The sequence below is a fragment of the Mus musculus genome, assembly GCF_000001635.26.
Source record: "Mus musculus strain C57BL/6J chromosome 4 unlocalized genomic contig, GRCm38.p6 C57BL/6J MMCHR4UN_CTG4".
Lineage (NCBI taxonomy): Eukaryota > Metazoa > Chordata > Mammalia > Rodentia > Muridae > Mus > Mus musculus.
The window spans coordinates 1-27,263 of record NT_187053.1 but is presented as its reverse complement, the minus strand read 5'-3'; the positions used below and the strand labels follow the sequence as shown (position 1 = coordinate 27,263).

The 27,263-nt window shown below is 52.1% G+C and overlaps 2 protein-coding genes and 1 long non-coding RNA gene across 14 annotated transcripts; 1 reads left to right on the top strand and 2 right to left on the bottom strand.

The window, feature by feature from the left end:
- Nucleotides 1-4,981: 4,981 nt before the first annotated feature.
- On the top strand, nucleotides 4,982-10,428 carry LOC100861978 (c-C motif chemokine 27-like). Of its 12 annotated transcripts, none has more exons than XR_003953270.1 (7): nucleotides 4,986-5,028; nucleotides 5,421-5,487; nucleotides 5,699-5,758; nucleotides 5,873-6,840; nucleotides 7,476-8,725; nucleotides 9,922-10,054; nucleotides 10,244-10,421. XR_003953270.1 is itself a non-coding variant. In XM_030251651.1 (6 exons), the coding sequence occupies exons 1-6, from the start codon at nucleotides 5,001-5,003 to the stop codon at nucleotides 10,398-10,400; spliced, it is 543 nt and encodes a 180-aa protein (XP_030107511.1). In that variant the 5' UTR covers nucleotides 4,982-5,000; the 3' UTR covers nucleotides 10,401-10,423. The 12 variants fall into 12 exon arrangements, 10 of the variants coding, with proteins under 10 accessions (XP_030107511.1, XP_030107512.1, XP_030107513.1 ...); XR_003953271.1 differs by having other exon boundaries at nucleotides 5,006-5,054; XM_030251651.1 differs by lacking the exon at nucleotides 5,873-6,840 and having other exon boundaries at nucleotides 4,982-5,028; nucleotides 8,628-8,725; nucleotides 10,244-10,423.
- LOC100861969 (interleukin-11 receptor subunit alpha-2-like) lies at nucleotides 10,424-16,844 on the bottom strand. The gene is made up of 13 exons (NM_001378674.1): nucleotides 16,794-16,844; nucleotides 16,217-16,316; nucleotides 16,013-16,073; nucleotides 15,018-15,187; nucleotides 14,775-14,889; nucleotides 14,589-14,621; nucleotides 14,344-14,510; nucleotides 13,624-13,787; nucleotides 12,306-12,447; nucleotides 11,835-11,960; nucleotides 11,641-11,737; nucleotides 11,331-11,413; nucleotides 10,424-10,818 (listed from the first exon to the last, which is right to left on the bottom strand). The coding sequence occupies exons 1-13, from the start codon at nucleotides 16,827-16,829 to the stop codon at nucleotides 10,778-10,780; spliced, it is 1,335 nt and encodes a 444-aa protein (NP_001365603.1). The 5' UTR covers nucleotides 16,830-16,844; the 3' UTR covers nucleotides 10,424-10,777.
- Nucleotides 16,845-20,200: 3,356 nt separating this feature from the next.
- Nucleotides 20,201-23,225, bottom strand: LOC105247290. The gene is made up of 3 exons (XR_882346.1): nucleotides 22,705-23,225; nucleotides 22,152-22,347; nucleotides 20,201-20,785 (listed from the first exon to the last, which is right to left on the bottom strand). It is a non-coding gene; the product is annotated as an uncharacterized LOC105247290 (long non-coding RNA).
- Between the last annotated feature and the right edge of the window lie 4,038 nt (nucleotides 23,226-27,263).

Sequence of the window (27,263 nt, the reverse complement as noted above, 5' to 3'; positions counted from 1 at the left end):
CTTCAAGTAAACTCTGAGGGAGAATGCCCTATTTACCATCTTCTTCCTGCGTTCAATGGGATGTGAAATGATTAAAATCGGGGCATTATGGAAAGGCTCATGTATATAAGGAAAGTGATTATATAGCCTAAACTCTCAGTAACAATAGAAAACCACCCCACTGTACCGCTTGTGACCAAACTCTTCCTCTTTAACCCCATAAAAAGAAGCCACAAATAAGAATTAGACCCTTCAAGAACACCAAGCTACTCAACCCTAACAGTCCCTGACTCTTGCCTACTCGTGGGACTCTTTCCGTCCTACTGGGTTGCCCCATCCTGCCTTGATGTGATGTGCCTGGTCTTATTGTAGCTTGTTATGCCTTGTTTGGTGGATGTCCCTGGGAGGGCTGCTCTTTCCTGAGAAGAGACAGAGCAGGGTGGATCTGGGGGAGGGGGGATAAAGGGAGAGACTGGAGGAAGAGAGGGAGGGGAAAGCGTGTCCAGGATGCAATATATGAGAGAAAAATATTGGGGCCCTTGTGGACCTTCACTCGTGGCTGGCTGCCCTCTTACAGTGTATTCGGATCTTGTCTACTGCTTTGTTCTCAACCCTTGCTACTTGAACAAACCTGGGTGAGTGCCCATCTTCAATTCTTTGGATAAGAAGCCAAGGACCTGGAAGGACCCGGCCCAGACCCTGACCACCAGTAATATAAGGATGCAAATGTTTTCACCTCTGCATTCTATCACCATTCCCCACTTAATGCCTTTTGTGGATGGGGTCTTATTCTTATTGTAGATGGCCGTTCTTGTCATTTACTGATCTCCAAGCAACAGCAAGCATGGCCCCTAGACACCTGAGGTCTGAGGGGTTGTTTTAGATCTATTTTTAATATTATTTTAATTGTGTGTACAGGGTGTTATGGACATGTGTGTTCAGAGGTCAGAGGCGATGGATCACTTAAAGCTGGAGCTGCACCCACAGGCACTTGTGAGCCCCATCAGACATGGATGCTGAGCACCAAACTCAGGTCCTCCGCAAGAGCAGACTGCAATCATCTCTCTAGCTCCCCTATTTTTTATTTCTCTTTATTTTTGAGACTTCCATACAGGCATAAAATGAAATATTTATCCCCATTCCTTCTTCCAACTCTCCCATATCCTTCCAACACATCTCCCTCCCAACTTTTTTTTCTGTTTTCTTTTTTGATAAACCACTAAGCCCAGTTAGTGCTGCCCAGTTAGTGCTGCCCAGTTAGTGCTGCCCATATGTGCATGGGTGTGGGGCCATCCACGGGAGCATAAGAAACTGGCCAGTAGCCACATCCTCCAAAAAGAATGATCCCTGCCCCACCCCTCACAGCTATCAACTGCCAATAGCTCCTCAGTAAGGGGTGGACCTAGAGTTCATCTACCCCATCTATGACAGAGTTTTGGCTAGCTGATCTTGTGGAGGTCTTATGTAGGTAACCACAGCTTCGGTGCATTCATGAATAGGCTAGACATGTCATTCATGGTGAGAAAACTGCATTTTACAGCATACCTCCCCATCCCCTGCCTCATCTACTGTGATCCCTGAGACATAGCAGGGAGAAAAGGGTTGATACAGGTGTCCTGATTATAACTCAACAGTCAGTCTATTTCCCGTCTAAATTCTCACAGTTACTGGTCTAGCATCCAAACATCAAATCTCATGAGAAGCTCTGGTTAGTTGCTCAGGCCTTTAATCAATCACAGTGTCCAAGGATTGGCATACTGGAATCACAGCAGTGTGGTTGATAGCCCCACCACCTCTACTATAGAAAGTGGCAAACGCTGTAATGCTTCACTGGAGAGGCTGAAGCATAAAGAGTGCCATAAGTCCAAAGCCACCCTGGAACACATAGCAAAACCTTGTCTCAAAAACAGTGAGTCAGAACCAGGCACAGTGGCACAGGCCTTTAGTCCTAGCACTTGGAAGGCAAAGGCAAGAAAATCTCTGTGAGTTCAAAGCCTGATCTTTGTAGCAAGTTCTAGGACAGCCAGGGCCTCACAGATAGTCCCTGTCTTTGATGATGATGATGATGATGATGATGATGATGATGATGACATAGTAGTAAAAATAATTAAAAGAGAAAGAAAAGTGGCTTGTATGAACAGAAACAGCACTCAAGAAATCTACTTCATAGAGCTATCATGAGACAACTTAAAATATTTAGTATGGCACCTGGTACTTAAGGATCAACAAATATTAATGTCATATCTGATCACTTTTAGAAAGGTAAAAGAAATAATAGAAGAGGAACGAAGGTAGTCAGTGGGATGAGAGAGTCTGAAAAATGCAGACCACAGTTAAGTCCATCAGATTATATATCCCAAGTCTGAGAAACAAAAAACAGCCTAGCATCCCACAGTAGGCCTGGCATCTCACAGTAGGCCCAGTGTCCCACAATAGGCCTGGCATCTCACAGAAGGCCTGGCATCTCACAGTAGGCCTAGCGTCCCACAGTAGGTCTAGCATCCCACAGTAGGCCCAGTGTCTCATAGGAGGCCTGGCATCCCACAGTAGGCCCAGTGTCCCACAGTAGACCCAGTGTCCCACAGAAGGCCTGGCATCTCACAGTAGGCCTAGAATCCCACAGTAGGCCTGGCATCTCACAGTAGGCCCAGTGTCCCACAGTAGGCCTGGCATCCCACAGTAGGCCTAGCATCCCACAGTAGGCCCAGTGTCCCACAGTAGGCCCAGTGTCTCACAGGAGGCCTGGCATCCCACAGTAGGCCCAGTGTCCCACAGTAGACCCAGTGTCCCACAGAAGGCCTGGCATCTCACAGTAGGCCTAGAATCCCACAATAGGCCTGGCATCTCACAGTAGGCCCAGTGTCCCACAGTAGGCCTGGCATCCCACAGTGGGCCTAGTATCCCATAGTAGGCTTCCTAAGCGACTCCCACTCTGAGCTTTCTGGAGTCATCTTCTCCACGTGCCCTTGGATTATGGATTCTCACTCACCCTCTCACTTGTTCCCAAGCACAGCCACAGGACATGCTAGCAAGGAGTTATCTTGAGACAAGCAGACCAGAACCAGGAAAGCCTCCCATGCTATGGCACGGCAGATCCCATCACCTCAGTATAAAATTCATAGTGGCTTCCCTTCTTGGACCTCTCAACTGCCATATAAGTGCAGTACAGGACAAGACACCTTATGTCCTGGGCAAGGGCAGCCTTGGGGACGTGGCTCACAGCAAACCCAGGCTTCCACTGACCCTTTCTATTTCTAGTAATAAGTCCACTTATGTAATTTTTATATAATTTTCTCAGTAGACTCAGACAAGTTGCATCCTGAACCCACTTCCCAGGTCTCTCCTCCCTCCTTCCCTCACTTCTCTGTGAACTGACCAACATCTCTCCTCAAAACTCCCTCAATCCTCAAGGAAGGGAGAGCATGGGAGAAAGGGATGCTTGGGGCTGTTTTCATCCTTGATATTCCTGAGAGCTCTGGAACACAGAAAAATGGATGAAATGCAGAAGGGTGGGAATGGCCAGGCCAGGAGGGCAGAATCTTGGCAATCAGAAATGCAAGGCACAGGGCTGAGATCTGTCTTTTAAAGAGCTTTCTTTTGACTTTGCCAGTCTGCTCCGCAGGAGTGGAGTTCAGAGGATGGCTAGGCAGGCCCAGCAGTGAGTCTGCACAGTCCTCAGTCCTCGGTGGAATCTGAGAAGTGACTTCCTCTACCCTTGCCCCGCCCCTGTGATTGTGCCCCCAGAATATGAGGGGCTGTATCTTCCCTCCTCCTCCAACCCTCACAGATCTCAGAACCATAGGGAAGAGGCAGGTATCTAGGTCTCTTTTCTGTTGCTGTCATAAAACACTGACAGAGTGAGTTAAGAGAGAAAGGGGTCTACTTTTAGCTCACAGCAGTCTGTCACAGCAGGAATGTGAAGGCAGAGGGATGTTACTCTTCACCCTGACTCCCAACCTTGAGAATGGCAATTTTTAAAGAAAATATATTTTATTTTTAATTATGAGGGGGTACATGCACATGAGGGCTAGTGCCCTTGGCAGCCAGAGGTGGGTGTCAGCTCCTCTTGGAGCTAGAGTTACAGGTGGTTGTGAGCAACCAATGTGGGTGCTGGGAACCAAATTCTGGCCCTCTACAAGAAGCTAAGCCATCTTTCCCACCATACCTCTTACTCAAACTCCTGACTGCTGTGGTTGTCAGAACTGAAACCAAGCAAGAATTAATGCTGCTACTAAGAAGTTTAAAAGGGAGCTGGAGAGATGGCTCAGCGGTTAAGAGCATTGACTGCTCTTCCAGAGGTCCTGAGTTCAATTCCCAGCAACCACATGGTGGTTCACAACCATTTGTAATGGGATCTGATGCCCTCTTCTGGTGTGTCAGCTACAATGTACTCATATACAAAAAAAAAAAAAAAAAGTTTGAAAGGGACCCTCCCCCTCAAACCAGGAAGGCAATGGGGAATCCACCCGATGAAAAATCTTGCTAACCAGCTTACTGCATTCATTTCCGACAGCTCCACCCCAAAGTTAGCCTCAGGCTTCATAGGTTTAAGAGGTGTCTTCACAATTGTTCCACTCTAGGTGTCTGTACATGAAAAAAAAATTAGGCCACTGAGCTAAGACATTTCCATACCTTAGCCTGCTCTAGGCTGTGTTCTCGCTGCTGGCCTATTCCTTCTGGTCTGAGGTCATTCAATCTGGTCTGAGGTCATTCAAGAACTGGACAAGGAAGAAAAACAATTGGCAAGGTAAAAGTCAGGCAAGTGGGGGCACTGGGTAGAGGCACAGTGAAGATGATTCCCAAAGCACTTTTACTGCTGTCTCCAGTCAAGGTCACAGTCTACCAACCTGCCTAACTCTAAAATCTGGCTCCATCCCAGAAAAGAGGGTCCTGCGTGTCTGGCATCTTAATAAACACAGACTATGCCCCTTAAGCAACAAAAAATACAGTGCCACTTTTTAACGTTACATTTTGATCCCACCTCCTCTGACGAAAACCTGGTTCCTCCCCTTCTGGGTGATATGCAAGCCCCACACATAGAATGCGAAGGTATCCCTGTGATGTAATTGTTAACGGTCCGTTTCCCGGGCTGAGCCAGGGAGGGCGGGGAGTTTAGGCTGTGCCGACCCCTGAGCCCCCCTTCAGGTGACTCCAGCCCCTCAAAATCTCCATCCAGGGCCTAAATGTCCCAGCTCCCCTGCCGCTAGACCTCCCTCTTTGGTGACTCCAAGTTCGGGTCCCTAGATAACCCTCCTCCTAACGCTTTAACTTCTAGTGATTTCCATAGCATCCATCCCATCCTGTCCCGATGTGACAATTGGCTTCCGGGGGTGGGGGCCACCTGCCTCAGTGTACCTGAGGACTATTCAGACTCGTCCTGGAAATGATGGCGAAGGGGACTTGCGACTGGGAATAAGTGTTCCTATCATGCTGTTCCACAGGAACCGTTCGGAGCCCGGACAGGTCGCGATTGAGGAGATACGAGGTGGCGCTGGAAGCGGAGGAGGAGTGAGTTGAGGCGGGAGATGCGGAGGAGGGATGTGAGGCCGGGGGTGGGGGGAAGGGGAACGTCCCGGGGCGGGCGGAGCGGGCCCTCGAGGGGCGTGGGCTGCTGCTGTCCAGCCCTTGGGGGCGGGGCTTTCTGGAGGGCTCGGTTCCAGAGGTGAGGTCTGTGGGTCAGCCCCGCCCCTCCCGGTCCGGCTCTGCCTTGTCTTTGCAGTATCTACTGGGGCTGCTTCTACTTTTTTCCTTGGCTGCGAATGTGGCGCAGGGAGCGGAGGTGAGGGGGCTGCGATCTCGTGGGGGCATGAACGAGGTTCAGTGTCGGTGGACGGATGTGGGGGAGTCCAGGCGCCCCTGCCCCGCCTCATGTCATTGTCGGGTCGCCCTACAGCTCGGCGCACCCCCGGGAGCAGAAGCTGGAGCCTCTGCGGGGCCTAATGAGCTGTTTGTCGAGCGGCCTGAGGCCTGCTCCCCAGCGCTCGGGTCGTGGTCTCCTCTGTCGCACCCCCACCGCTGCTGCACAGACAGCCGGTGCATTAAAGAGTTAAAGTCACGCCCACTGCCTCCCTGACTTTACCACCGCAGACGCCATTGGTGCTGGGAATCCCACTCCACACCTGCTGTTTCTCAACCCACAGGGCATCCCTCCCTGGTAGGAAGCCTTTCCATGTGTAGGACTCCATTGCTCCTAAGGGTCAGGCTTGTAATTACTATCAGTGACTGGCTCTCTGCCACGCCCTCCCCAAAAGCACCCACACTGAGAGTAGGCCACATCTTTCCCCCACCTATCAGTGTTCCCACAACTTCAGCTGTTACCACCTAACTCTAGCCATAACTTTGCCAGATGTCTGGAGAATCCTCTTTTCCTGGGAGTGGATATAAAACATTTTAGCCAAAGTTGAGGAGTCTGCTGTCAGTGAGAGGAAGGACCAGTTTCTAGAAGCTGTCTCCAGCAGTGTACCCCAGGAGAGTGACAAGGGTCGAGGGTCCAAGGTCCTTCCTATAGTTAAAACCCCAAACTGGCTCCCCCAGTCTGATCCCAATTTTTTGTTTGTTTTTGTATTTAATTTTTTAAGTGTGTGTGTGTGTGTTTGTAATGTGTGTGTGCCCACCACAATGCATGTGCATGCAGAGATCAGAGGGTATGACCCTTTGTGAGGGTTTTTCATCCATATGGCTTCCCGGGATGGAATTCAGGGTTTCAGGCTTGGCACCATGGCCATCCTGACAGCCCCATCACCGTTTTAAAAGTCCTTGGTATCAGCAAGAACTAGCAGTTTGCTAAGAATCCTGATACCCTAACCCCATGATTACTTTGTCCACCCAAATCACTCTGGAACCTGTTAACCCTTACAGTGGGTGTGAAGGAAGATGAGATTTTATAACTTGTTTAGGAGCCTACGGCCGGGATCTGGGACTGAGAACAAAGCAGAACAGCCCCCAGGCAGGCCCAGACGGGGCTGTTGTTAAAGCAATCCTAAGAACATCTTGGCTGTATAGATAAAAAGGTATTCAAGGACAAATGGGCCTACATTATCTAAGCTAGCACCATCTGGCTGAAATCACCCCTCAAGCTGGGGACAGGCAAGGCCATCTTATCTAAGTCCACACCATCTGGCGGGAACATCCTGTCTCTCCCTTACCTCTTGGCGCCGAGTAAAGTCACATAACTCATCTGGTTGTTAGATAAGTCCCAAGCCCACCGGAACAAAGCTCTAATGCCCCCTTTTTCTGCTGACATGTAATCTTTCTGTTAATGAATCAACCCCGTGCCTTTTGTCAAAATTCCTTGTATTCCCAACCTCTTGCTTCTTTAAAAGCCCCTAGCTTCCGAGTCTCGCGGTCGATTCCCCTGTCTCCTGCGCGAGGTACGTGTCGACCCAGAGCTCTGCCAAATAAACCTCATGCGTCTTGCAACAAGAGAGGATTCTTGTGTTCGTGGGTGTTCCCTGTTCCTGGATTAGAGCGGGATCCCTAAATTTGGGGTCCTACAGGTGAGAGTCAGACTGTCCTCATAGTGTCCACCACATAGACACACTGACTCCCATTCCAGAACAGGCACCTGAGGATTATGCTATGGAGACAGCCTGGATCCTGGCTGAGCTCAAAGCTGACTTTTAGCCTGGCACTGCCTCTGTCATAGCACACTGTGCTGGAAAAGAGGACTTGGCCTCCATATCTTTGGAGACGCCAAAATAAGGAGAGAAGGGAAGCCAGGAAAATGTTTCTGCCTTCCAAAGATCTCTGGATTGGCAAACCCAGGGGAGCTCACATGGCAAGCAGTATAGACAGGATGGTGGAGTGGGGTGAGCGGGGCAGGCGAGGTGAATGTCCTTAGAATTTCTTTTTTGGTGAAACACCCAAGCCCTGGGACAAAGATCTAGACCGGGCGTAAGAGAGAAGCTTCGGGTACCAAAACTTGAGGATGCATGGCCTCTGGCTCGTGGGTAACCTTCAAGTGTGCAAACTTTTAGCCATTCCCTCACAATTTCTGCATCGAAGACACCTTCAAATGCTTTGACTAGCCCTGGGTCCACATCTTCCCAGACTGTCATAAGACCTCTGAGAAAATGTCCAAAAGGTGCCTATGGGTCTTAACCCTGGTCAGGAGGAAGCAAGGCCTTTTCAGTTTAGCCAAAGAAACCGCTCGGAGGCAGTGGAAGTCCTATCCCAAGATCTCTACTCCAGAGGATGGCTGGCCTCAGAGCAGGAAATTCAGTCTCCAGATAAGGGATGGATTCTTGGTGTTATGACTCGGTTTATATTTTAAATCCAGAGCAGAACTTGAGAATTGAAATCCCCAGATTAGGAGCCTAGGCCATTAGCCCAATAAACACACCCCTACTCTAGGCCATTTACAACTTTCCAGAAAGCATTGACTCAAAATGAATAGGAATTTTGCATACAGATCCAGCTATACCCCAAGGCCCCACTGCAATAAATTTGGATTTCCACATTGATTCCACCGAACCATATTAGTACATACTTATTTCTGATGGAAAGAAGCATAGGGTGGGTACAGGTGTTTGGGGTTTGGGGAAATGGGTATTTCTGAAGCTGGGTTCGGAAGGGTATGTTCCTTCAAGCCCAGAATGGAAAGACGGTAGAATTTGAATCAAACGAGACGACCTAACTTTGTTCTTGAGTCCGATGTCTCCAACAAGCCAGAGACTAAGTCTGGAAGCCCCCAGCCTCCCACTGAGAAGCTGGCATCCGTGGAACAAGACTAAGCAGAAGCAAGAAGGTGAGATTTGGGAAAGGGGCTTTGTCTTCTTGGAGTTTTGTTGATTTGTTTGTTTGTTGAGGCAGGATCTCACTACGTAGCTCAGGCTGGCCCCGGAACTCACTGTGTAGACCAGGCTAGTCTCAAACTCACAGAGATCGATTTGCCTGCTGAGTACTGGGGGACAAGACATGCTACCATACATCCACCCACTTTCACCTGTTTTAACACCAGCAACCTGGCACCAAAGTACTTTTATTTCTCTCCCGCATCTGCCTCAGTTTCCCTCCTTAATGGTAAACATCTCCCTATTACCCAAGAAGAGTCTGTTTTAGGGTCCCATCAATTTCTCCTGATTAGAAACATGCAGGGCTGGGCGGAGCGGGGCGGGGCAGGGCGGGGCGGGGCGGGGCGGGGCGGGGAAGGTAGTAGGGAGGAGAAGATGAAGGCAGGTCAGTGCTGGCCTGCCTTCTGTTCCTACCCACTCACAAACTTCCATCAGACGTGTGTATGTGTACTAATATGGTTCAGCGAGATGATTGTGGAAATGCAAATGGATTCCAGTGGGGCTTTTAGGTATAACTGGATCTGTGTCATTTCTGTCCGCGAGCACACATTCATGGGCGTGACTTCATGAGTTACAGGACCAACATATGACTGTGAATGTGTGGTTATGGGTGTGAGCATAAATGACTATCAGGAGACACCACCATGAACCACGGCTGTTCTGAGCTTCTGTAACGTCAGCCCCGGATACTATTCGCTAGCTCTCTCCATTCTTCTCCGTTCAGGGCTTAGAAGCCCATGGGGAAATGGCAGTCCAGGCAGGGGATTGGGTCACTGACAACAGGCCAAGAGTTAGAGCTCAGCATCACAAGATAAGCAAAGCATCACCACCTGTGTCTGACTCACCTAGTGCCCGAGGCAAAGCACAGCTAGATAAAAGCTGGGGAGCAGGGGAGAAAGAAAGGAAGGAAGGAAGAAACCTCTAGGCTGAGTGAGCATGATGGAGGGGCTCTCCCCCGCCAGCAGCCTCCCGCTGTTACTGTTGCTTCTGAGCCCGGCTCCTGAAGCAGGTAAGTTCTCAGAGGCCATAGAATGAATGCTGAGCGAGGGGACTACAGGGAACAGGGCCCAGAAAGTTGGACCTCTAGCTATGTAATCAGAGCAGCTTGTGGGTCCAGACCTCTCTGAAGTGTGGCCCTATTGTTCTCCAGCCTTGCCTCTGCCCTCCAGCACTAGCTGCTGTACTCAGCTCTATAGACAGCCACTCCCAAGCAGGCTGCTGAGGAGGATTGTCCACATGGAACTGCAGGAGGCTGATGGGGACTGTCACCTCCAGGCTGTCGTGTGAGCTCTGCCCCCAACTTTGATACCTCTAACTCTGCCCTCAGTCCGAACCCCCAATATTCATCCCTAGCCCCTTTACTAACTCTAATACCTACCCGGATTTTCATCGGGCTTTTACCCCTAACCCCTGAACCCTACCTAAGCTCATCCCCCAAATGTGAGCCTAGCTTTGGACTTTTCCCTTCTCAGGCTTCACCTGGCTCGGCGCAGTGTCTGTGTTCATCCCCAGAACCGCAGCCTGGCTCGGTGGTTAGAACGCCAAGGGAAAAGGCTCCAAGGAACTGTACCCAGTTTAAATCTGGTACTACAAAAGAAAATGTACTCACACCCCCAACAGCAAAACTAATAAAGCAACATTAGACGACAATCTCCAAAAACTTCCGTCTCTTTTATTTCAACTCTTCACACTCCCCAGAAGGGCCAAGCCCAAGACCGCACACACTCTCCAATCATGTGTACACACATGCAGAGAACTTTTGCTCCCTGTCTCACATACACACACGATCACAGGAACACAGACTTCTGTACACATTCCTCAGGTGGACTTCCACCTCAGGACATCAGAAGTCCAGACAGCCTTCAGCCGGCAGCAAGTTTGGAGTATAGGTGTCAAAGAAAAGAGCTCAGACTTCCAGCTGAGACCTCCATCCACAGGGATCCACTGCCCCGCCTCTTTCTGCCTGTCCTTTTAACCACCCAAGTCTGACCGGGTTACAGATGAAATCAGCTGAAGTTCTCTGGGGTCCTCTGCAGGTTTGGAATTCCTAAAGGAACAGAGAGCATAACAGGAGGACTGGATCCAGACCCAACACAGGAGCCCGCTTCTGAGGGAGCCCTAACACTGAAGATAAGGCAGCAGATGAAGTTCTGGGGCCAAGGGTAGGGGTGGCAAACAAGCATGATGACCTGTGTTCAGCCCCCAGGACTCATGCAAAGGTAGAAAGACTCCCAACACATGCTATGACACGTGTGTGTGCATACACATACCATACACACACAACAGTAAGAAGATTTAATTTTTTAAATCTGGGAGAGGAGCAAGCACTGATCCAAGACATTTAAGTGGGGGAAGGGTAATATCAGTTCTGACGCCTTAAAAATGAAGGGAGCTACTATAAGTCCCAAACTTTTAAATGGGAAGAGACCCATTTCTGAGAATAGGCACTTGGGAGGAAGACCCAACTCCAGTGATTCCTGGAACCCACAAAATTAATAGGGTGTCCGGTTCTTAAGTCAGACACTCAACCAAGCACTTAGATTACCAAGTGCTACTCACCTGGAAGCTTTTCCACCGGGATCATGGGTGCCAAGAGCCCAGGTTTTTGCGGTCCTTCCTTCCCACTCCGTCTCAGCCTCAGCCTGAAGCATAAAAGAGCAGCTGTCTCCCTAATACCATGTCTCGTCCAAGAGGATTGATTAGCAAAGGAAGAGGAATCATGACAGAGAAGACAGTCGGGTGGGGAGACGTGGTTCCAAACTCCAGCAGGCTCAGCGGGCAGTCAGCAGAGGGTGGGAATGGCTGTGGTCCCTGGGCATCAAAGCGGCTGTGGGGCAGTACAGCTAAGGAACCAGTGGCACTCACTCACCAGAGCCCCAGTGCCAGGGCTCCAACAGCCAGGCCAAGGCAAGAGAAGATTCCCAGAGATGCTAACACAGCTACTTGCTCCAAGGGATCCCTGTGATCTAAAGAAAAAGGCCACATGTCCCTGGGAGAGCAATGATGCCACCTTCTGTCTAGGACTTTAGTCCTCCACATGCTCTGTCAATCCATCAGACTTACCAAGTGGCCTTGGGTCTGGCTGCAAGGAAGGCCTTGCAGGAGCCAGGCTGTCCTCCTGAGCTACTACTGCCTCTAGCTGCTGTCCATGTCCCTGGCTCCAATCAGGTATCTCATCCTGCAGGAGACCTGAAGAAAGATGAAACCCGAGAGGTGCACACAGAAGCCTCTGCCTTTCTAGGGCAGGAGCAGGGCTAGAACCTAAAGCTGAGGTAGGGGCCTAGGAGGCAGTTTCAAAGGGTGTGGCCAGCTTCTGGGGATCCGGCTTGTAGACTTGCAGACACAGGGTCTAAATGTGCAGAGGTGGAGACGTGGAGGAGAGGGACTAAAGTCAGAGGAGGGCTGCAGACCAGCAAGGCTATCGAATAGGACAGCAGTGCTGAAGGCCCCTAACAAGGGGATGTGTAAAACTGTCCAGTGGATAGTTGCTTTGGTGTGAGGGCCCCACCCTTTGTCTTTGTTTCTGTCTCTCACCAGTGCTAGGAGTACCCCAGGCCTCTGGGCTCCAGGCGCTCCAGGTGCCAGCATCCAGAAAGTCCCTGGCACTGACTCGTACCGCGTGGGGCAGCCCAGCCACAGTATCTGTTATCACTTCCTCCAAGCCAATGGGCTCCACCTGGAGGTAAAGACGGCTGTTCAGGGTGTGGTCCCAATGTAAGTAAAGAACCCGCCCAGTCGCAGCCATCGAAGAGTAGCCCTCTCCCACGCTGCCATCCCTGTCCACCTGCTAGGGAGGGTCTAGACCCCACGTTGGGTGGCTGATGGGACAAAATCTAGGTCTGGGATTTGGAAAATGGAAGCATGTAGAGGTTACTTAGAGGGCCTGTGGTGTCAGCCAGTCTGTGTTCAAAACTCTAAGTGACTTGCTGAGTGGACTGTGGGCCTCCACATCTCAGCTTCCTCGTTTGTAAATAGGGATGACTATACCTAAAAGAGATAACCTGTCAAATGTGTATTGAGGTACCCTGTAGGCAGGCAGCTCTGAATGCAAATTATAAACTAAAGGGACAGCTTCCTAGGACAGATGCCAACAAATCTTTGACATTTCTGGATGTGGAGATAAAACTATTTTCACCTAGACACAGGAGTATGGATACGAGGAGGGTCTTCTAGGTAAAAGGTATTCCCTTTCCTATAAGTTATTCTCTCCCACCCCTTCTCTTTCTTTGTGTGTGGGTGGGTGGGTTGTGTGTTGGTGTGATGTGGTGTGTGTGATGTGTGTGTGTGTGTATGTGGTGGTAGTAGTGGTAGGGTATGTGTGTATGGTGGGATGTGTCACAGCATACGTGTGGTGGTCAGAGGAAGAACGCAGGATTAAGTCTTTCTGCCTTCTGCACTGTTTGAAGACAGGTTTTTTGTTGCTCTCAGCTAGCCCATGAACTTCTAGGCATTCTCCTGTCTCTGCCTCCCCTCTTGCTGTTGGAGCACTTGGGTTACAAACTCTGCTATTTCACCTGGCTTTATGTGGACTGAGGATTCAGACTCAGGTCCCCTTGCTTATAAGTGGCTGTTCTGTAATACACTAAGCCGTTTTCCCAATCCCTCCAAGTGATTTTTAAAAAAGCCATTTCTATTTTCCACAGACAGGCTTGCATCATGGTTAGTTACCCAGGACAGGAGTCCTACCCGATACAACTCCAGCACCCAGCTCAACACCTGGGGAACACATATATAGAAAGGGAATCAGGTCTTCTGAGACCAGCCAGTGCCTAGAAGCGATGCAGAATATCTGATCTCTTAACACCAGAGACAACACTAGAAGATGAAGACCGAGACACACTGCAGACCTCACCGTGGACCAGGCTGGATGCTGTGCTGGTCGGTATTGCAACCGGAACTTGAGCAGAAAGTGGGGTTGGCGACGCCAGGAGGCAGGGTATGTCCAGCTGGCATGCAGGCGTCTTGGGTAACCAGGTACGGATTCCACCCGCAGTCCTTGGGGTGGATCGGGACGCACTAGAGACAGCCAGACACAAAGTTCAGGGTAAGTAATGGGTACTCATTCCTTCCCACAGTGTGTGTGTAAAGGTGCTTTCGTCAGATCCGTCCCAGGAAGGAGGGGAAATGTCGAATTTGATCACTCATTGAGCCTCAGGACCTGTCTGTCATTATTATAAGCAGCAATGCAAAAACAGAGTTTTGATAGCTTTGAGTGATAAGCAGATTTTTCTTTCCATCCACAGAAGATTCGCTGGCCCAAATTCCAACCTACATATACTGCCTTCTCCCCTCCCACACTCAGATCAAGAAAATAAAGGGGGGGAGGCTTTCCCTAGGTGGGGAGAGCATGAGATCGGGCTGCCTTCAGCATAGACAGGGTCCAGAAGCAGGAGTGAGCCAGGCAGCTGGGAAGGATGCATAGGTAATGATGGGAGCCTCTAGGGTACAGAGCCATCTGTGACGACTCTGTCTTTATGAAAAGGAGAGGACCAGTTGGAAGCTGGGGCAAGGTGAGTGTAAGTCTGTGCGGAGTCTCTGTGACATGGGTCTGGAAGGAGCCTGGGGTACTCACAGATGCTCTGTAATCTCACATCCAGTAGGCACGTGCTGGCACCCAGTGGGTTCACCTCGGTCACATTGATCCGGTACTCACTCCAGAACTCTGCCCCATGGACCACACATCGGGAGGCCTCCAGAGGGTCCTGTGGACACGGCCAAGGCCCGGTGGATGGACTTTCCCTAGAATAGAGGATGTCGTTTTGGGTTTTGGAAATAGGTCACAAGTTAAGAGTCCCCAGTCTCTCTGTCATGTCCTACCTCTGACTCTCAGCTCCTGGCAGCGTCTTCTTCCTGGTAAAAAGGTTACCATCTGAGGTTAGGAGGGAAAGAAGGCCCCTACCTTCTCTGAGAATTTGTCAGAACCTCCCTCCCTGCTTCCCATACCCATCTCATGTCAGCAACCCCAATTCCATAGGCACACATACCAAACACACCCACACATACCTGTAGGAAGTAAGGTAGCGGGTGGGCAAACCGCTGACCTGGCCTGGACTCCAAGTACAGGAGAAGTTTTCATAGTCTACCGCTTGGCAAGAGACTTCAGGACGTGCTGGGGGAACTGGAGACAGAGGGCACAGCTGGAGACCAAGACATCCCTAGCTCCATCCTATCCCAGAGGGCTTGCACGGATCCTAGGTCCCCTTGGGGAATCCCATGGCCCCTCACTGCCACCTTCCACTAACTCACAGCCCAGCTTCAGGGTCACCATGCCCCCTGATACACCATCCAGGGTCTGGCAGACATAAGTGCCTTCATCAGGGCTGTCCACCTGGGCCAAGACCAGTCTGTGTCCTAACCCAGAGTCAGGTCCCTGGAGCAGCCTTGAATCTCCATCCCGAAACCAGGACACTGGAGTCCTGGAGGAAAGATGAGGAGATGAGTCAGAGAGAGACGAGGTTGGGCTGTACAACTGTTCTCTGAGCACACTTGCAATCAAACCACGATTCTGTGCCTGGGGTGGTGGTGTGTAAGAATCATCCCAGGAGGCTGAAGCAGGGGGTTCATGAGTTTGGGGCCACTTGGAGCTACATAGTGAGTTCCAGATCACTCTCAAATGCCAAGATAAATAAACGAATAAAATAAAAACAAGAAAGAAAGGAGACTAAGCCCAAGCCCAAATTCCCTTCACATAGTCCCTTGTGGTCTCCCGTGGCCTTCTTTACCTTATCACCCCAACTTCCTCCTGCACAGGCCGCATTCTCTTCTTTCTGTTCCTTAGCACTGAGGTCACCCCCACCTCAGGGCATCTCCACAAGCTGCTGTCCCTGTCAGGAGCTACCCTAACCTGGCCATTGCTGCTCCTTTTTGACCAAGTTTCTTGAGTGCTTGCTGCCTGCCTTCCCCACTAAGATGAAAGCGCTTGAAGGCAAGCGTCTTGCCTTTGTCGTGTCTCAGAGCCTACGGCAGGCCCGGCACTTAGCAGGTACTTAAACATACCGGCTGGTTCACTGAGGGATGATTTTGGGTACTAAGGATCAAGCCACCGCCCACCCCTGAGGCTTTGTACAGGCCTGGCACCAATGACATCCCCAGCATTAGCAGCACTTTCTATTGAATAAATATATTTGGAGGGTTAGGACACACAAGCAAGGATTACAGCCAGAAGAAGCAAGTTTAGGAGGGAACATAGGATCTGGGCAGGGTCAGGAAAGGATGAGATGAACAGACAGGTGGACACTTACCCAGCACTCACTCCGGGGCAGCACAGCATCACGGGCCTGCCAGGTTGTCCATACTGGACCCCTATAAAAGGCGGTTATTACTTCTTTTATACCCTCTCCTATTTACGAGAACGACAGGGTGAGGAGCAGGCTGCCAAGCCCTGGGTGGGGTCATTGTGCCCAAGCATGAAGTTACACTTGGGAGCCAGAGAGGCATTTTTTTACCTGGAGGACCCCAAGCTTGGGGGCAGGGGGAGGAGGAAGACACCAGGGCTGTAGCCACGGCCACCAGGACCCTGGTCAGCCCTGAGCAGCTGCTGCTCATCTGTGGAGAAAGAGGACACTTAAGGACTTACCCTTCCATGAACTAAAGCCTGGCTTATCCCTCTCCAAAGCTGGGGCTTCCTTAAGGAAAACTGAAGTACCAAGAGAAATGAAGCTATTGAAAATGACTGAGGAATCTAACCTGAACTTCCATTTCTCGCCATATACCCAGTGTTGTATTTGTCCTTGTGTATGTGTACACACACACACACACACACACACACACACACACACACACACACACACGTTCATCCCAGTCCTGGGCTTAAGGCCCAGAACAAAAGCCAGAGGCAACAGACTGTGCTAGCACTCACCCCCCACCCCCGCAACACAACACACCATCCTTGGCGCCCACCCCTGGCACCAAAGATTGGCACCAGCTCCTCCACTCCCATTAACCCATACGATTCAGCTGCTGGGAATTCTGGCATTCACCCCTAACCTGACCAAGGCTAATTATCGCCTCTGGCCAACATACAGCAAACCTCATCACCCGCAGATAGGGAGCTGACATGATGGGCCCAAATGTCCCCCATATTCCCAACATGAGGCCCTGCCCTCCTCTAGCTGCCAAGCCTCTGGCCTAGGCCTGGCTTCTTGCTCTCATATTTGGGCCACTCAGATGGGCCTGGCTTGAAATCTTGTTGGTCTCAAGCCTGTGAGGCTGGATGGAGCTAGGGTGCAGGCTGGGGCTGCAGAATTAAGCGGATCAAGGCTTTGTGAATGGCACCATCGTCTCCCAGTCACCCATGCCAAAAGCCTGGGAGGCGTCTGCGCTTTTGAACACAATGTTCCCTCTGGGCCTGGCACACAGTAGGCGCTAATAAATGTCTGTTGGACTGAATTTAACTCAATTTTCTCTCTTGGAATTCCTCTTCTGCCTCTGCCTATTCCCTGGTCCTGGGTGTCTGTGGCAGTAAGTCTCCAGATTTTTAAATTGTCTAGGTCTTCCTAGTCACCATAGTTGAGTTTGTGGGGGAGTTGGTCCTTCCTTACCCGTCTATTTCTGACCCTAAGTGATCACAGGCTCTTCAGGAATGAAGCCATGGGAGGTGAAGGGAGAGAAGCAGTCTTGGGATAACCTCGGGCCTTCTGGGAAACATGGGCCCTATTATCAGCAGCAGGGAGTCACCGGAAGTGGACAATCCTTTGAGGACAGATGTCTCCACTGTGAAGAACAGGAGGGGGGTCAGAGCCCGCTGGGGTGGAGAGGCGATTTCCGAGTAGTGAATTAGTTTCATGCGAATTTTTGCAAAATGAAAAATTGCATCTGTGATTTTGCAAGTCTGTGTTGTGTCCCTGTTTTTGTCTTCAGGAAACACAAAGTCCCCTGATCCCAAATGTCCTTGTCCTCCCTGGCTCTCTCTACCCTCCTTCCTGTGCTCCCAGTAGCTTCATTCTCCAAACTTAACAGGCCCCAGGGTAACCATGGGGAAGGGCCTTTGGCGAGCAGACGTGTCCAGGGAGCCTGAACTCTGTGTATACCTGACATGGGGTCCTCTGGAGGGGGAAGCAAATGGAAAGATGACTCCAAGTGGCCTTCTCTACACTGAGGCACTCTGCTTTCTTTCCAGCCCCAGGGCCTTGTCCCAGTCAGGATGAAAATCTGACCTCCTATGCAGCAGCTCACTAGCAGGAGCTGGAGAGAGGGTTCAGTGGCTAAGAGCACTTACTGTTCTTGCAGATGACCCAGGTTTGGTTCTAAGCACCCACAAGGTGGCTCACAGTCATATAACTCCAGTTCTGGGGGGATCTGATGCCCTCTTCTGACCTCCACTGGCTTCTGCATGCATGTGGACGTATACATACACTCACACACGAGTACACATAGATAAGTTAGTTTTAAAAAGATCTCACTAATAGGGAAATGTTCTGTGCCCTTAACTACTCTACAACACATTCCAGACCACCATGGCCTTGGAACCAAAGGTGTTTTAGGATGTAGTTTCTGAGCCACTGCCGCCTCAGCCTGCCTCCCAGAATTCTGCTTAGTCTTCCCTGAGGTTACCAAGCCTGCATCTCATCACTAAAGGCTGAAGGGCTTTTCCAAGGCTTGTTCCCCTGTGCCTTGAAGCTTAGATTCACTTTTTACAGGTTAGGGTTTGTCCCGCTTACCCTATTACACCATGTACATATTTGGTGTATTTTAAAGGACCTACATATAAATATTGATAAATCTATTTCCAACTAGGTCTGGTGATGAAAGTTGGTGATCCCAGATACTCGGAAATCAGGGACAGGAAGATCTCAAATTCAAGGCTTGCCTGCACTAAAAAGTGAGTTCAAAGCCAGCCTGAGCAATTTGGTGAGCTCCTGTCTCAAAATAGAAAGTTAAAAAGAAGCCAGGCAAAGTGCCACACGCTTTTAATCCTAGCTTTCAGGAAGCAGAGGCAAGAGGATCTCTGAGTTCAAGGCTAGCCTCATCTACAGATCAATTTCCAGGACAGCCAGGACTACACAGAAAAATCCTATCTTAAAGAGAGAGGGGGCAGAAGGGTATAACTCCATGGTAGACATCTCCTCCAGCATAACACACACACACACACACACACACACACACACACACACACACACACAGTCTATTCCAACTGTTAGAATCACCTGTTTTATGCCTGACCCAGCATCTCCTGATGGAGGCCAAAAGAAAACCCTCACAGAGCTTTGAGGCACCAAACAGCTAACTAGACAACTCAACAGATATCACATTAGCCATTAAACTAGACATCACACTAACCATATCAGGCAAAGGAATATGGTACCATGAGAGAGGAAAGAAAGGGGCGTAGTCGGCGCCTCTCTTAGGAGACATTTAGATGTCACTTCTTGGCTGAGGGGATTGGGGTGTCAGATATGGGAATTTTACACGGGCTAACTGTACAATCATCTTCATTTTCTTTTTAAAGTATCCATCTTTCTTGATTAGAATGTGAGCCCTAAGAGGGTGGGAACTTAAAACAAGTTTGAGGCAAATTGTAAACAGCAAAGTGCACGAAATTTAAGGGTATATAGTTCAAATTACAGGTTCGGCTTCAGTCTCGCTTGTCCCGAAGTTTCCTAGAAATGAAATAGGTCGGTGTGTCCTCAGAGCCCCTACCCCTCCCTCCCTCTCCCTCAGCGTTTTGTCTGAGCTTTACCATGTCGGTATGCCGGCTGCAACTGGCTATTTTACATTGCTGTGACCATGTCGCTATTTATCTATCTGGGTTATTCCTAACTGAAAATATAATTAACAAAGCGCTCCTGATCTGTTCTTTGAGGTATGCATTTGTAAGTAGAATTGCCAGGTCCTGGGATCTATGTATGTTCATCTTAGTGGACCCTGCTATTTCCTAAGCTGTTGTACCGAGTTACACGTGTGTGAACCATGCATGGAAGCTAACCCTTCTACAGCTTTCTGAAGCAGCGTCTGGCTCACTGCTGTACTTACACCAATGCCTGGCACACAGTACAGTGCCTGGCACACAGTAGGGCACACACACACACTTAAGAACAAGAGGTGCCATCACCACTGCCTGGCTGCGGCGTCGACCTGCTGAGTGATTCTGGCAGATGTCTGCCTGGCTTCAGGATCATTCCCTATCTGTAGCACAGCAACCGATACCAAGGGCCCTGCTGGCCACTGCCAGCTGGGTGCCGTGAAAACTAGCCACCTGCTCACTCACTTGTCTCACTCGTATTGCTTAAGGATGGCACCTACTGTGCGCCAGCACGCAGAGGGTGTGATCTGTGACATTCCACTTACGGCCTCTTTCGGGTCAGCCAAGGCCAGGGTCACTAGCTATCTCGTCCCCAACTCGTCTTGCAAGGAGCTCGCTTCTCCTCCCTGTCCAGCCCTGACCCCAGGCGGGGGGGAAGGGGTCTGGACTGAGTCTGTGAATGGAAAATGTGATTAATAATCAAAAAAACATCCAAGAGGAAGAGACCAGGAAAACAACTTCAGGAAGGCTCCTTGCCCAGGGGAGGGGGCCGTGTCCTGGGCCTCGGGACAGCTCCGGCCACCCTTTCTGGGACACAGCCACAGGAGTGGGTAATTTTAGCCAAAAGCAGAAGGGGGGAGCCATTTCAATGACTTATTTTCAAAGATGCCCCCAATGTAAGTTATGCTTTCTCTGGGAGTTCTCTTCTCTCTGATACCCCTCCTAGTGGTCCCCTAGCCCAGACATATTTGGTGGGGGAAGGCAGAGACTCTGGATTGGGGGTAGAGGAGGAATTTCAACATGAAATGTTTTGTTCATTAGCAGAGAAAGCAGAGAACATAGGGGGAAATTCCCTTTCTTCTTGGGCCTGGGCAGCCCAATTGGACACTCAAAAGCTGTTGTGAAAACTAGGGCCTCAGGCTGCAGGGTAAGAGTACTGACCAGGAACTTGTACCCTCCATGTGGATTTCTGACTTCCAGGGGGTTCGTGGGCCTTCGTCTTTCCTCCTTCCAGGGATTTGATTCCCAAGGCTTCCATCTGTCTTCAGGATTCCTTCTTAGCAAAGCAGGAGGGACTGTGATTAGACTAGGGTTAGAACTTCCTGATGGGAAGGAAGGAGGCCTTGGCCTATTGAATACCTTGGAATTTTGATAGGGTATATTGGAATTGGTAATCTGGTAGGTAAAAGAAGTCTGACATGAGCCTGGGGCAGTAGTGGAAGCCCCTCTATCAGTGAGGGCCCTAGTGGGATGGGAACCTGGAGGATTTCAGTGTGAATGGTTAGCCTCCCTAGTGAGACTCCATCTCTTCCCCCATCCTCCACCTTCAGAGATTGCCTGCCCTTTTCTAGTACTAGATTGGGAGGGTCAGGGCACAGAGAGGCAGTGGGCTCCACCGTAGGATTCCAGAAGGAGGGGGTTGTTGTGAATGTGTCCCAGGTGCTGTCCCGAGATGGTGCTGGAGCTGTTTCAGGATGGGGCGGGGGGTGGGTGTGAGTCGCCTATGGGGGTGGCTGGGCTGGTCCCTGACTTGGGGGGGGGGGGGGCTCTGGGCCCCCCTCCCTGGCTCGGCCCGGGGCTGTGTCGGGATCGGGTTTCTCGGCGCCTGGAGCCTCCGCGAGGCCGAGCTGTTCCCGGCCCCGGCCAAGCCGCCCCGGGCGCTGGCACTGTGCGAGGAAGCAGGGGGGGTAAGGGGGAGCGAGGGGGGGCTGCGAGGGCGTTTACGTAACTGCCTTCCAGAGCCCGCCCCGACCCGCCAACCCCAGTGTGATTGAGAGCGTGTGTGACTGTGTGTGTGCCTGTGAGAAACACGTTGCACTATGGCCGTGCCTTGTGTGTGTGCTATAGATGTGTGATTCAGAGATTCAGAGTTCTTCCCGGAGCTCAGGCTTAAGCTAGAGTCCCATGACTCCTCAAGTACCACCGTGAGGCTGAAAATAAGCACTTTATTCAGTGAGACAGGGTGTGTGATTTTATGTGAACCTGCGTTTGGTGCGGCTAAGGCAGCCTGTGTGAGAGTGTAACTATTATCCAGGAGGTTGCCTGGCCCTGGAACCTTCTGCTTAGACATGGGGCTTTTCTGTAAGAGCACTTGGGAAGCTGAGACCACATCGGTAGCTTTCCTTCCTGGAGACAGATCAGTATAAATGGGAAAAGTGTCATTGCAACCTAAAGGCCGAAATGACACAGTTAACTCTGGGGGTGGGTGAGTGAGCAGGATCAGTTTAGTTCATCCTGCCAGGACAGCAAAGTCCTCACAGAAGCCATAAAACCCCAGGACAGTTAGTAATGTGTCTTTGCTCAGTGGTAGAGCCTGGAATTTCCTGAGTGGGTTCCATACCAATCACCACAATAACAAATGAGCAGACACCTGAAGTCAAGGAAAACGTCTCCAGTGTCCCAAGGTCTCGCAAACTTACTAATTCTGGGATCTCTATTATTGTGGGGCTTCCAGTCTGGGGGTATGACTTCCACTCTGTCATGGGTGAGGCACGTGGTGAAAACGGGTTCCACTGAGGCACGGTTTGAGTGAAGGTGTCCATGAGTGTGGTCTACCTTACCACCGAAAGAGAAGGGGCTGGTGCAGATATGGGCTGGCCTGCTCTCTTACCAGACCTGGAAAGGGAGTGTGACCAGAGGTGAAGGCCTGTCTAGGAAGCCTAGCTCTACCCACAGGCCGCTGTTGGCCCAGCTCAGTGGGAAGAATTTAGGTTCTGAGCTAGGTGACCACAGGATGGAAAGGGGACAGATCCTTCCTTGTTCCGTGGGTCCTCAAGGCCTGAGCGCCGAGCCGGAGTCGCAGCCCAAGAACACACATCCCGATCTTCCCGCCAGGTGTCGCTGCGGCCCCGGGGAAATGGACGTGTTTGCTGGTTCCGCTCCAGGAGCTGCCGTCCGACACACCACCACCACCACCACCACCACCACCACCACCACCACCACCACCACCACCACCACCACCACCACCACCACCGTGGGTCCGACGTGTGTCCCTCCTCATCTTCCCCCACACTGGGTCGTATTCCTGGACTTGTGTCGTCTGGTGCGAACAATGAGCCTGCATCAGGTGGCTGCGGCAGTGATGATGGTAGCCTCCCTGTGCCCTGGTGTCGTTTGTCGGGGGGTGTAATCCTGACTGCCCTCAACCTGCAGAAGGAGCATCTGAAAAGTCAAGATGACCCACTCAGGACTTGCAGATCTCCGTGTCCGTTTGTCTGCCTGTCCCCAGACCGGTGTGAGCACGTAGTCTCATCAGCATCGGCTACTCCTCCAGAACCTAACCTGGTCCAGGCCTACCATCAGCAAAGAAAGATAGTTAGACAGTTTGTGTGTGTGTGTGTGTGTGTGTGTGTGTGTGTGTGTGTGCGCGCGCGCGCGTGTTCCCATCACCAACGCTCCGTATTTCGTCGCCCTTCCTGCATTCCTTCCCGCAGCCGACTAGTTAGGGTCTGTATCCTGGGGAGCTGAGGTGGGTGCAGAGAAGCTGGTTGTGTGCTCTGACCTGAGCTTCGCTGTGTGTCCTTAAGCCCTGGCCCACCTCCTCTGAGCTCCAGTCCAGCCTGACTCCAGACCGTTGGACGGTGGAGCCATGGAAGTGAAAGCGGAAAGCCCCAGCAGTGGCGGGAACGGTTTTTCCTCTGCAGCAGAGTCTCTGAGGCATTGGTTGGGAAAGGGCCCGGGCGCTGTAGGCAGCCTGCTGGGGAACGGTGTGAAGAAACAGCGAGATATTTCCCTTCCCTAGCCCTCAGCCGGGGAACAGTTCCTTGGAGGGGTAAGGCCCAGGGATTATGGGTCAAAGGCCAGTCGAAAAATCCAATCGACTCCGGTTCTCTGCCTCTGCCATCCCCTTTGCTAATGCGCGTTCGTGTGGCCTCAGAAGTTGATCAGGTTGTCTAACCTTAATCTCCCATATTGCAGACAGAACAGGGGCCTACCTAGGTCCAGTGAAGTGAACACCCTGCCCCCGCCCTCCAAGGCCCAGGCTGCGGGGTGTGTGTGTGTGTGTGTGTGTGTGTGTGTGTGTGTGTGTGTGTGCCAGAGCCAAGCTCAGCTCACAGAGTGTTATGCCCTGCCCTAAAACCGTCCTACCAGGCAGTTAAGTCACAGCTTCCCTAGCTCTCTCCTGGAGGCCGCTTTCCAGGCCCGGTGGCCTAGGGAATGAGTAGTAATGGCAAGGGCCTGGGTATCCATCCTGGTCCGCTGGAGTCATGGAAGCATAAAACCCGTTAACTCCGGACAAGGGACCAAGAGGGGCTTGTTGATGGGGGTGGTAGAAACAGGGGAGGAGTGAGCGGGCTGATTTATGGGAACTGGGGGCTCTGTCTGGTACTCCTCTCGAGGATGCTAGAAGGACCCCAGAGTTGGTCCCGGGTGTGCCAGAGTGTCCGTGTGAGACACTGAGGGACAGAACGGACGACCGTGTGTTCAGGAGAGACCTGGCCAAAGCTGAGAGTGTGATGAGCGATCACTCGGGGGTGGGTGCGCTCCCGGCCGCCCTAGGAGAGCGGGCGGAGTGGGTGTGGGTGTGCGCGCGCGTTTGCAAGACCCGCGGCCCGAGCGCGCGTGAAGCACGGGGTCCATAGCCGTCCAGAGGGCGCGCCGGAGAAAGGGCGAATGCGAGGGGGCCACGCGTGCCAGTGCGGGCGAGCGTGCCAGCGGGGGGTAGGGCTCCTGCCTGCGCGGGGCGAGTGGGAGTGGGGGCTCACAGGCCGGCGCGGGCGAGCGTGCCCCCGAGAGCGTGCCGCGCGTGCCAGGCGCGGGAACGTGCCAAAGCGGAGGCGCGCGGGGGCCGTGGCGGGGAGGGGGGGTCGTGGTGCGCGGCAGCGGAGGCGCGGGGAGACAAGGCGAGAGGGGGAGGGGAGCAAGGGCGCGCGCGGCCGAGCGGGCGCCCGCGGTCACATGGGCGAGGGAAGGAGGGAGGGAGCGCGCGAGGGAGGGAGGAGGATGGGGGGGTTAAAGCCGCGGAGAGCAGAGGAGCCGGTGCAGAGCGGGCGGCGGCGGCGGCAGTGGAGGCGGCGGCTCCAGCCGGCGCGGCGCGGGGTTCGGCAGTGGGATCCGGCCGCAGTGCTCGCTCCGCGCTCCTGCCTCGCTCCCCGCCTGCAGCGGCCGAAGGGCGCGGCGCGGAGCCCGGGTGGCCCGAGGGCGCGGTGAGTGTTCCGCGGCGGTCTGCGCGAGGCTTGACCCTCGAACGCTCAAGGCGGACAGACCGGCGGCCCTCGTGCGTGCGGGTAGAGTGAGTGAGGGGACACGCGTGGGCCCCGCGGTCGGGGGAGGTAGGAAAGTTCACGAGAAACTTTGCCCGCAAACTCGGGGGCGGGGGCGCACGAGCAGCAGCCCCCTACGTCCGGACGCGCCAGGGGTTGGGCGTGGTGGTGGTGGTGGTGGTGGTGGTGGTGGTGGTGGTGGTGGTGGTGGTGGTGGTGGTGAAGCTGGGCGATCAGGGCTGGAGGGAGGTGGCCAGGGCGGTTAGTCCTAGTGTCCCTGTTCTTCCCACCCTTGAGCAGCATGCGCGGGGTCTGGGAAAATTCCAGAGCTAGGGGGTTCGCAGTGACCCCCCACGCACCCAAAGCTTGCTTCTTTCTCGAGGGGGAAATATCTGGACTTCAAAGTGCCCGGGAGTGTAAAGGGATGGCTGCGCTTTTGCCAGTGCCTTGGGTATCCGTGTGAATCCGCGTGTGGGGCGTGTGTGTGTGTGTGTGTGTGTGTGTGTGTGTGTGTGTGTGTGTGTCGGTGTGATCCTGCCTATGGTTTTCTCATGAGTCCGCCTGGATGTATCTGCACGCAGTGAGTCCCTTTCAGTGTGTCTCTTTGTAAGTCCTCTGGTGTGTGTGATTCCAAGCCCGTGGCATATCCCCAAGTGTCTCTTTTGTGAGTCTGCCCATGTGTGCCTTCTCCGGTGTTTCTGGGTGTCCCCAGGCTGTATAGAGTAGTGTATCTCCCGGTGCGTGGGGGGCTGGGCCGCGAGGAGGTCACCAGACGGACAGCTCTCCACGACTCCTCTCCTCTGCGAGCTTCTCCAGCGTCTAGCTTTCTGGCTCCCTGGCCCCCCTCCCCCCTCCAGTAGCTTCAGGCGGGCAGGACTATTTCTCACGCCTTGTTGAAAATTCAGGATTTTCTTTCTTTCTGTCTAGTCTCTCTGTTTGAGAATTCATCCCCCTCACCCCGCATTTATGTATGTATGTGTTTGTGCACGCAAGTCTAGCATCTTGCCGGCAACACTGGGCGTGTGTCTGTATGCTGTGTGTCTTTAACACAACTTGTTCTGCCTGTGATATATTTGTCTGTGTCACAGGATGTATTTGTGTACCCTATCCTCTGAGGTGGTAAGAGTTGAGAATACAGAGTGTTTGTGCGTTAGTCAACTGTTGTGTGTCCTGCGGTCTGAAACATAGGGTGTATTTTTGTGTGTCTGACCCTGGGGGCTTGCCCAATTGGCTCTTCGTGGAGATGCAGAGCTAGCTTGGATCTGGGAGGTGAGGAGAACAGTGAGTCTCATATTTTGTCCCTGTCTTCACTCTGACAGCCCACACAAATCCTTTCTCTCGGTTTCTGAGGCTCTAGGAGGGATTAAGATGGAGCTAAAGGTTCAGACTCTGTCAGAACTGATACTCCAGTCGGGACTCTGACTCTACCCAAAGACTAAGAGTTTAAAGTTCACACTCAAGACTTCCTGGGGCTCTAGAATTCACATTCAGATTCACACTGGAACACTTAAGCTCCTTGCAGAGACTGGGGGTGGGGGTGGGGGTGACACTCGGAGGGCTTGCATTCAGAGTCACACCAGGGGAGTGGGATTCACATGTAGATTTACACTTCCCTTGGGGGGGGGGTGCTTGAATATCAGCTCTGCTCTCGTCGGGGGCTCACACTTGCATATCTGTATCCTTTCACTCACGGGTTCACATTCCAAACTTAGAACTGGCCCACAGAAGCTCCGTGAGGTTCATGAACTGGTACCCCAGTTCTTGACTCTGTAAGACCCCGGAGTCCTCAGGTTGACTCGTTCATTCAGGGGCCCTGCCACACTGAGACTAGAGGCCCATATTCAAACTCAGACTCAGCAGGAAGAATGCTGAACTCCCGTGTGAATGCAAGGGCTCTCTCAGGACACTGCAGTTCCTGTCAGGCTGCCATGCCCTCTGTGCCAGCCAGTCCCACTATGACTCCCAACTCTACAAATGGGGCTCGAGTTCAAGTTCAACAGCGCTCACGTGGAGTCATGTGAGGACCTTTGGTTCACACTTAGATTCACCTGGGGAATTGAAGGGTTAGACTCAAGGGGCTAACCTTGAACTCATACCAGGATCTGGGTCACTCACTCAGATTCACAGGAGGATCTGGGTGTTCCTGCTTAGAAGCGTATTAGAACTGTAGTGGCCACACTGTGAATTCTCACTTCTTCCTGTAATCAAGTAGCTTATCCTGCTTGGATTTTGAAACACTTGGGTTTTTAGAGGCACTGAGGGCTTGACATTCATACTTAAAAGGGAAACCCGGACTCACACCCAGAAAGCCCCGAAGGCCAAGAATTC